General features: G+C 40.8%; 1 protein-coding gene across 1 annotated transcript; it reads left to right on the forward strand.

Annotated features, from left to right (window-relative positions):
• The first annotated feature begins 1,369 nt into the window (after nt 1-1,369).
• On the forward strand, nt 1,370-4,737 carry LOC146692472 (hepatocyte nuclear factor 3-beta-like). The gene is made up of 2 exons (XM_085432565.1): nt 1,370-1,634; nt 3,571-4,737. The coding sequence occupies exons 1-2, from the start codon at nt 1,560-1,562 to the stop codon at nt 4,636-4,638; spliced, it is 1,143 nt and encodes a 380-aa protein (XP_085288691.1). The 5' UTR covers nt 1,370-1,559; the 3' UTR covers nt 4,639-4,737.
• Nucleotides 4,738-10,639: the final 5,902 nt, after the last annotated feature.

The raw sequence follows: 10,639 nt of genomic DNA on the forward strand, positions 1-10,639 counted from the left end.
GACAAATGAAGGGAAATATTTGATGGCCACAGAAGATAAAACAGCGGCTGTGTGCAGAGAGCATGGTGGTCCAGCTTCTCTTGTTCCTTCACCTCGGCTGTGTGTGCCGGCTATCCTTTCAGATTCACTGGCAGGTAAACACACACTGTCAGCGCACAAACAGTGAACCCTGCAGCTGAAAAGGAAGGAGGAGATCCCGGTCTGCCGGGAACTAAACACTTTCACACAAAGGGAAAGGTTCATATTTCACGGTTATATAAAGACATTAAAGATCAGCCTCTCTAGAACCAGCATGTTTTGTGTTTTATCACTCCTACAGCTTTTTGAGCTTCATAAACTACATTTGAGACATGCATTATTCTTAAAATGAAAGAAAAATGTGTATTTCCACTCTGCGTATAGGTGGGCCAAGATTTTGTGAGAACCTCAAGCTTCATGATTCTGGATTCATAGAGGCCTGATCTGGTCCCTCGGCCTTGAATTGTAAACATGAGGATTATGATATTAACTGGCATCGTTTTGGTATTTAAAACCACTGTATGTAAATCTAAATTCTTGAGGATTCTTAGTTGAAATTATACATACTAAACAAACTACCACATCCTTTATATCATAAAGACAGAAAAATGTCTTTTGGTCAGACCACCTTCACAAGAAAAGCTTCCATCCAGTGCTTATACAATACAGTGACCCCTGGTTTTCCTCTGCATGTACCAGAGATGGCCTCATGCTTTACTGCCCTGCACCCGAGTTCCCTGCTCTCATTTTTTGCCCCTTTGGATTTGTTATATGCATCTGTAATGTAACTCCTATATCTTAATACTTCAACAATGTTAATACTCTGTGCTTAGATGCTGCTAACTTTATGCTAGCTTATCACTCTGTTGAAAGAGACGTTTTAAATGTTTTAAATGAAATTTGAAATGTTTACAAAAAAATAAAAATACAGAACGTAACACAAACTAATTTTATGGCAAAATGTAACCAAACAAAAGTTGAAGATGAGACTGAAAAAGAAAACACACATAGGTGTAAAACAGAAAAAAGGTGTAATAGTGATCATTTTGATGCATGAAATGAGTTACAGAAGGTAAGAAAAATCTTTAAAGCTATCGAATCTGTGGATCTGATTCTGTCCATTTCGTTGCTTGACTGTGCGGCAGATTTGGTGCCATTTTTCTTTAATTCTTTTCACTTTTAATAATTTTTTGAGAGTCAAAATTAAACCTGAATCTGCTGTGAGCCTCCTACAGGGGCCAGCTGAGCATACGTACCAACCCCCCTCGGGGTGTTTATTACCCGGCCCTGGGATGCAGGCGGCTGATTGGACAGCGGCTACGCAGCAGCGAGCAGCAGGTGTCGCAGACGCTCAGTGCGCACAAACCGTCCGTCGGCCACAGTGCGCGCACAGGTGAGAGGCAGCAGCTCCGGTCATAAACAGACAGGGGGGATTCAGCGGCCCGGTACCGGCTGCCAGCTGAGGACAGGTGGGGTTCACGTGGTTGTTTTCCAGCCTTGCGTGGAGCTGTTTGGATGAATCTGGAGCTGGAGCGTGCACGATGCTGAGCGCCGTTAAAATGGAGGGACACGAGCATCCGGACTGGAGCAGCAGCTACTACTACGCAGAGCCCGAGGTCCGTGAATTTCACCCGTGGGTGTTATCAGTCAGTGGGGACGTTGGCTTATTGGTTAAATATCGATCAGAGGCAGAGGTTTCCCAGAGGAGGCAGATAAAACCCGATCACGGGTCGGAAAATCTCAGTGATGGAAAAACGATAACTGAGGGTCACTTACAGGATCTGAGCTGGAATCTGAGAGGCTCAGCTGTACCGAGCCTACACAATTTACCCCAGACGTTTACGCACAGTTTGAATGTTTCATATAAAAGTATAACCAGTTATTAGTATTACTGAGTGTAGGCTAAAGTTTAGTTTAATAAAATTAGAGATTAAAGAGTTTTTAAAGTCGTTTTAGAGCATGTTAAGTTTGTCAAAGGAGCCACTCTTCGGCTGGATTTCAAGTAAAAACAAGGAGCCATGTTTTTCATTTTAAGTAAACTAAGTAAATATTTGCAGTAGAATTTGTTAAACTGGGATCTAGTTTGTTCTTAGAAATCCAGGTAATTAAAGCGAAAATCGGAAGGCTGTTTGACCTTCAGTACTCGGCTGTGTCAAATAATCTAAACTGTAACTAACACTTAAAAACGATGCCTGCTTTAGATTCGATCATAACTGCAAAACAAACACCGAGCAATAGAAAAATGGCTGCAGCTGCCAGCGAGGACACACACGGGCAACAAAATGTACGTTTTTACGCGATTAAACGTCACCTTTATTTTTCTGCAGGATTTACGAAATTTCACACAAGCTTTTCATTCTTGAGGGACAGATTTTAACAAGCGCTTTGACTTCCTGTTAAAACTCTGTGTAACTGATTTTAATTCACAAAGAATTTGGGTTAATAAAACAAAAGCGTTAAAATCAGTTAACAAGAGAATAAAATAAGAAAAATAAATGTGGAATATTTATCTAAAAATGTATTTTTTTAAAAACAAAAAGACAAAAAAAGATTTTATTCTAGTTAGAAAAATAATTTCCTTGGACGTTTTTGCTGAATAAAATGTTTATACATCTAAAGTGAAAAACCTTCTTTTTAAAAATTGTAGTTCTCGTGATAATTTTGTTCTATTCAAATAAAACTGTCCCCTCTAAAAGTTGCATTAGTGATTTATTTAACATCACCAGTAGTCCCCACACCCTGCGCGTGAGCTCGGGTCTATTTTAAAAAAATAAATAAAAATAAAGTATAAAGACGTCACAGACAGGTAAAGTGGAAGATTTGGACTTCACCTTCAACAAGAAAACCACAGAGTGAAAGCAGCCTTTACAAGGATGTGCGTGCTTATAGATTTAAAGACATGGACGGACTCGGATTATAGCAAATACAGCTCAATTAATATCTTTAATAACAGGAGTTATGGATGAATTAGACAGAGGAATACAGGTGTATTAGAAACCCTAAAAACATGGATACTGTTAAACTGGGTGATTGGAAAATCAAACAGAAAGTTAGTCTTAGTCTTTATTATAATAATCAGAATCTCGTGGTGAGCAGTTTTCACTGTTTTAAATAACTTCCGATCAGTTATTTGAAACTAATCAGAAGCTTTGGTGTATTTTTATCTCTGCGCCTGTGACGCTTTATTGGAGTTTTTATGTGTATTTTTCAAGTTTCCAGCCTCCTTTTTTCACTCATTTCACTATTTTTAGACTTTACGATCAGTGACAGATCGTAGTACGGATCAAGAACGAATTATTCCGCTCTTTTTTGGCCTGTTTTGGTCTTTTCTGACTCTGATCTTTGTGTCAGGCTGAAATAAATCCGCTGGGTTTATTATTGTGTATTTATGCGACATTATCAGGCTGTTAACTTTAAATTAAATTAAATTATTTAGGGATTAAACTCAGTGTGTGTGTGTGTGTGTGTGTGTGTGTGTGTGTGTGTGTGTGTGTGTGTGTGTGTGTGTCCTCGTGCATTAATTAATGTTAATTGGCTTTCTCTGTGTCGCAGTGTTACCCCCCAGCGGCCAACATGAACTCCATGAGCACCTACATGGGTACGCCTGGCATGACGGCCACCGGCCACATGAACGCGCATTACGTGAGCCACCCGGTCGGGGTGAGCGGCTCTTCGGTGGCCTCCGGAATGACGCAGAGCGCCGGGGCCGCCGCGCTGCCGCCCAGTATGAGCCCCATGAGCCCGCCGCCGTACGGGAACGTGCCGGTAATGAGCCAGGTGTACGGGCAGGCCTGCGCCATCAGACCACGGGAGTCCAAGGCCTACCGGCGCAGCTACACGCACGCCAAGCCGCCGTACTCGTACATCTCTCTGATCACCATGGCGATCCAGCAGTCCGGCAGCAAGATGCTGACGCTCAACGAGATCTACCAGTGGATCATGGACCTGTTCCCGTTCTACCGTCAGAACCAGCAGCGCTGGCAGAACTCCATCCGCCACTCGCTCTCCTTCAACGACTGCTTCATCAAGGTGCCGCGCGCGCCTGACAAGCCGGGGAAGGGCTCGTTCTGGACGCTGCACCCGGATTCCGGGAACATGTTCGAGAACGGCTGCTACCTGCGGCGGCAGAAGCGCTTTAAGTGCGGGAAGAAGGCGGACAGCGAGCCGGGCTGTGAGGCCGGAGCGCCAGGCAGAGGCTCGGACTCCCCGCCCTCCTCCTCCTCCTCCTCATCGTCACCTCAGTCATCTGACGGAAAGGGCGCCGACCTCAAACCCCACCGAGGAGAACCGCCAGCCTCAAGCCCCGTGCGCGTGCCCTCCCCGCCCACACACACGCAGCACCTGCTCTCGCACCACCCGCACCCGCTGCTGCTGCACGAGGCCGCGCACCTGAAAACGGACCCCTACCACACCCACTACTCCTTCAACCACCCATTCTCCATCAACAACCTCATGTCGGAGCCGCAGCACCACAAGCTGGAGCCGGTGGTGCAGTACGGAGGTTACGGCTGCCCGGTGTCCGGGGCTCTGATGGCGGCCAAACCCGGCCTGGAGCCCGTGCACAGCGACAGCGGGTACTATCACGGCGTGTACGGCAGGCCCATAATGAACTCCTCCTGAGGCCCCGGCGGACTCCCCACTGCAAAAACTCTGATCTGTACATTTGTAAATGTGATAAAGGGCAATTCCCCTGTTTTTCATCCATCTGATAAAAAGCTTCATATGAAATCTTTGTTGTGTCGTTTTTATTCAGCTGAAAGTTCACAAAGGTTAAACCGGACAGGACAGCGGGGCCCACTCAAGCAGCCAAAAAAATTACTTATAAGGTTTGTTTTCCCTTAAATTTGACTTCTTTGTGTGTATACATATATCTAAGCACAACAGAATAACACAATTAACAGAGAGGAAGGAGACCAGAGGTGTGCCAGGACTCTATTCAACAGAATTTTTAAAAACCTCCCACCCATGTAACATCAGATACTTTCAAGCTATTCTGAGGATGACTTTAGGAAAACCTCTCCATATGAATCCATCTTTCTCACTTTGAGGACTCTTTAAGGAACATTTATGTGGAGAATATTAGGAGCTCACAACATCCTGGAAGATCCTTTGTAAATGCTAGTGGAGGCCTGCACACATGCATTTATATTTTCCTGCAATGAGGTTGTATATTTTTCCACAATTCTCCATTTATGACTTACAATTGCATAATTCTTCATCATTAGTCCAAAATATTATTTAAAAATCTCAGTATTTACATAAAATTGAGAATAAATGAATGTTCTACAGGTTCTGGAAGACAAAGCAGGATCTCAGTGTTCCTGCTTTGGCAGACAAAGTCGTTTTGAAAGGTAAAAAAAGATTCTCGAGATTCTTGTTTCACATGAGTGTCTTCCTGAAGATGTTGGCTCTGGCTCATCAAACATTTGTGCTCAGAAGTCTGTAACAGATGATCCCAGCATACCAGCAAATATAACATACACAAATGTACTCCTCAGGGGTGTGTAACATCTTAGGTTTTCTCTAAAATGTGCTGCTGTTTCAGGAGTGGTGATGCCAGCATGGCTACACAGGTGTGAAAATTAAAAGTAAAGATTCACAGTGGAGCTTCTTTTAATTCCAAAAAGTATGAGTGGGAATGATTTGTCCTTTTGTAGCTCCAGAGTTAAAGAAGAGAAAGATTTCAGGTTGTTTTGCTTTTTGGTAAAATACAATTATTATGTATTTACAGATATAAAACTGGAGTGTGACCAAAATGATTTTAACAATTGTTTTCGGTTAGATTATTGGACCTCAAGGTGATTATGTGCACCTTTTTGAGGACTAAAATGATGCACACACTTTCCCAAGCAGTAAAATATGGATATTTTTTCTTAATTTTTAAGGTGGAATGTCAGGATGTAGCCCGTGTTTGTCCAAATACAAAACCAAATTAGGTGAAATATCAATTCTACACCGTCAAATCTTCCTCGGGTCTTTGTTCTCCCTTTCTTCTTCTTCTCTGTGTTCTTCGGCTTCTTCCTACAATACAAACACATGCGTCTGAGGTTATGTTTGGTTTCTCTAAGGAAGCTTCAGGTTCAGATGTGAGGCATATAAAGCATTAAGGAGTCAATAATACTAGAAAAAAATCTGCACAAATGCCAGCCCATCTCCAAATAACCTATATAATTAAACACGCTTTACAGACAAGCACAAGCAGAATATTAAACTCAAACAGAAAACTACACATTAGCCTAAAAATGAAACAGAATAAGATAAAATGTTTAATTTAATGCAAAAAAGTACAGTAATGCATAAATAATTTTTAAAAAGTTAAAGTGATCAAAGTAAGTCTATTAAAGTCTGCTTTTAGAAGTAAATCAATAAATACTTTTGAGGTGTTTATTAAATTAATGCAACTTTTTTATGTCAGTTTTTGTATATCAAGACACTAAATTATAAAGGATACAAATATCTTCTGCCTAACAGGAATACCACAGAGGGGGAGCTGAGCTGCAGTATCCTTAAAGGTGCAAAACGTGTTACTGAGATAAAGACTGTGAGTAAACTCTGAGGCAGCATTAGCACTAAATGGCTTGACTGACACCCGCAGGGTCACAGATAACATAAAAGCAGATAACAACTGGAACAATAGCCCATGAAAAGGTGACAAGCTCTCCTCTTAAAGCACATTAATGTCACACAGAAGTGATGTTGAACTGCAGATAACAGGCTGCACGGGTCACATGGTCACAGTCAAGAAAACAGCTATTCAGCACAAAGACATTCTGGCTCAAATAAGCCGAATGCTTTAAATAAATTGAACGCACATGTTTATACATGAAATTTAAAAAACTACAACAGGTTAAGCACTGATGTGAAAACATATGGCAGAGTAGGAGTGACGACATTCAGTGAGGGTTTTTCATTTTCTGTATTCTGGTGAATTTTTATGCATCACTTTGCACATTTTCAGCTTGTTTGTATGGTGTGCGTAGAGAGGGAGGCTCCTCTACTGTCTTTAAATAATCTTGTTTCCTATTGTTCCTGCTGATCCAACACACATATTCACGCTTCACTCTGCGGTCCTCTGTCATGTTTGCTTCGCTCCTGATGTGAGAGGCAGAGTGTAAAGAGCCAGTTCAGCTCTGTTTAATATCAGGATGATGTTTTGTCTTTTGTTTGGGTAATAATCTGTTTTAATGTGCACATCACACCCGCTCAAATGGTGAAGTCATTTGTTTTCATGTATAAACTCCTGGAATTTAACCCTGTGATGTCTCAATTATCCTAACCCCAAATTACACATCAGAGTGTTTAAAATTATGTCACAAGGTTTTGGCAATCAAGGAAAAGAAGATCCAACTGACTCTAATAAAAAAACTATACAATAACCCCGAGGTTTAGGATTAGGGTTTGGAGGTGTAATGCAAATTGAGGCAGACTGACAACAAAAAGGTCAGGTGACTTCTTCCTAAAATTAGTAAGCAAACTAACAAGATTAGAAAAATAAGTCATTTTTACTTAAAAAAAATGTTCTAATAAACCTTTAGATGTTTTTTGGGAAAAACCCTGTGTAAGGAAAAGACCTTCACATATTGGAGACGTTGTTGTTGTTATTGTTTACTGTTGTTGTGCTTATAAAAACTCAGCTTCTTCTTTTTTTAAATTTTCTAGGTGTTCCCTGCATCTCCACTGAGATCTAAATCTTCTGTTTGACATTTTCTTTTCGTTTTTAATTGTTTATCTTCTGTACATAGCACAAACAACATAATAAAATCCATTAAAAATGAATATTATTGCGGTATCATTGGTCACATATATTGTACAGACTCACTGGAAACCAGGCTGCAGCTGTTTTGGTAATTAATAAATCACCCGAGTTTATGAAATTTAACCCTAACCCAGGTTCCAGAACTCCAGCCAAAAAATAGAACACAAACAAGAAACCAGTGCTGATTATTTTCTTAATCAATAATTTTAATCAGTTTATTAAATGTTGTAAAAATATGGAAAATATTCCTCAATGTCTCTATGGTCTGATTTTACTGTCCAAACACTCCAAAAGCCACAAAAGGACGAGTTTGCTGACAGTAACAGAGCTTCAGTAATATTTCAGCTGATGCAGAAGGACGCTCCACAGTGTAAATGGATCATCTCCACAAACAAACAAACAACAAAACAAACAAACAAACAAACCCAACCCTGTAGACTGTGTACATTTTCTTCTTTAGCTATCGAGTTCCTTTTAGAAAAAAAAAATCAATTTTCTTCCAGTCAGCACATTAATTATCCTTTTTTATTTTTTTTTAATGTCAGCATTTTGTCTCTGTGTACTTTATACTCATATCAATTTGAACTTAGCTTGCAAAGAGAAGGAGATCCGTTTTCCCTCATTAATATGAAAATATATTCAGAACGATGCTTCGCCATCTCCAAATAAAGACGCTGTGGTGTGCGGGGTGTGATGTATGCTTTATATCATTTATGAGTTACAAGCATCAGGATGAGTCAGTTCATCAGTTTTAGTGGTCTTTTCAATTGTTTTTATAGATAGTTTGGATAAAGAGCCCATGGCGGTGTCCTCCAAGGTTTATTTTACCAGCCGAATACTTCAGAAATAAGAATGTACACAAGAGGAACTCAGTCTTCTGTCTAATAGATTAACTAGAACTGTTGTAGCTTTCATTTTGGACGAAACCCCCAAAGCACATTTGTACCACTTGTCCTGCTGCACCAAAGCTTCCTTTTGTAGTCACCTATAGTCTTTTCAAATGATAGGCTATCTGTTTCCGAGAGCTGCGTCTCTGGTGGGCATCGAGCCACTGCAGACATCCAGGGAAACATGTGGAGTGAAGCTGTGGCTAATAAATGTAATTAATGAACAGAAATATAACAAACTTTGCTTTTTGTGTAATGAATTTTTTTTATTTTATTAAAAAATTAATCTGGATCCTTTTCTTATTGGCAATGATTAGAAATGGACTGTGGCAAAAAAAAAAAAAAAAAAAAGAAGTCTGAAAACAGCTCCAAGTATTTTTAAAGAACCGATTGAATCTGTGACTGAAAGCTCTTTAAAAGCTCCGTATGAATGTGGTTCATTTACAGTTTAAAATCCTGCAGCTTCACTCTGTGCACAAAGCCATGAGTAAACAATATCTTCAAAGACTAAAGCGGGCCATTTTGCATGACTTACAGCTTCAAACAAGGTCAAGACTCCATGCGTGTGCATTGAATATTTGACACGGAAATCAGTGTGTTTGTTTAATTGTGCGCCGGTGTGACTGGTGCCTGCCTCTACCTGCTGTAAGAGTTTAGTTGTTGCGAAATCAAACAAAGCTGACCTGAGCAATATAGGTTAGTCTTTAAAAAAAATAGCTTGCCGCACCTATGGGCCAATCATAACGACTCTGATTGTAAAACACAGGTTGTGTGCTGGAAGAGGGACACACCAGGCTGTCTCTGAAGGTGGAGGTGTCAGAAGAAAAGAGTGAAACGACACCGGCGAGGTTTTCATGAGCTGTCTGCAAAGGTTTAGGAGAAAAGCCGTCTACAGACACTGCAGGTTGCTTATTAACTTCACACGGGATTGGTGCCTGCTGATCCTGCGTGAAGTTTCATTTTTAAGACAAAGCTCTTTACATTTCTGGTGACACAGTTTCAGCTTCAGTATCTGGTCGTAAAACTTTAATATGAATCTTTAAAGCATCATCAGTGAAGCACAAAGGAGAGAAAAACAGTGTTTAGGTGTAACATTTTTAAGGTGTGTGCAAAGCTACGCCATGGAAAATACCCTCCCCAAAACCACCAATAAATTAACATGAAGAACACAAACTCTTTAATTAAGACTATGGATCAGGGAGATGAATTAATCCAGTAAACCTGTAAACATCCAGACTGGGATTCTTTTTATTAATCCATAAATTAATCAATAATCTATAAATAACTGCAGTAATCAATATCTGGGGCGATCTTGGCTCAGGGGGTTGGGAATCGCATCTGTAACCGGAAGGTCGCCGGTTCGATCCCTGGGCTCTCTGTCCTGGTCGTTGTGTCCTTGGGCAAGACACTTTACCCTACTTGCCTACTGTTGGCCAGAGGGGCCGATGGCGCGATATGGCAGCCTCGCTTCTGTCAGTCTGCCCTAGGGCACCTGTGGCTACAACTGTAGCTTGCCTCCACCAGTGTGTGAATGAATAGTGGTATTGAAAAGCGCTATATAAATCCAATCCATTATTATCTGTTTTGTATTCTTGGCTTGAACGATATCAGCTCAGATACACAACTGTGAGCACAAAAGTCCCGCCCACCTGATTTTTAACAGCGCTGTTAGTGAGGGGCAGCCAATCAGATCAAAATTAGTTCAAAAGGGGAGGAGCTAAAAGAGACAGGATCAACTAAGGGGCAGCACCAAGGCCAAGTATAAGATAGGAAGGATTATTTTGAGCTTTACAGGGGCAGCTTTGCATGATTTTAAAGGTGCAAATGAGCAGAATATGTCCACTTTGATGTGCTTGAAACCAAAACCACAACCTTATTCTCAAACTCACCAAATAACAACCCAGAAAACAACTGGATGCTGAATAAACTGTTGACTGGAAGTCTTTTCTTGACATCTAATCACAACAATTCCACAATG

This window comes from Copadichromis virginalis, linkage group LG15 (assembly GCF_057382275.1).
Source record: "Copadichromis virginalis isolate Kocher_CV1m ecotype Utaka linkage group LG15, C_Virginalis_male_GT1.1, whole genome shotgun sequence".
NCBI lineage: Eukaryota > Metazoa > Chordata > Actinopteri > Cichliformes > Cichlidae > Copadichromis > Copadichromis virginalis.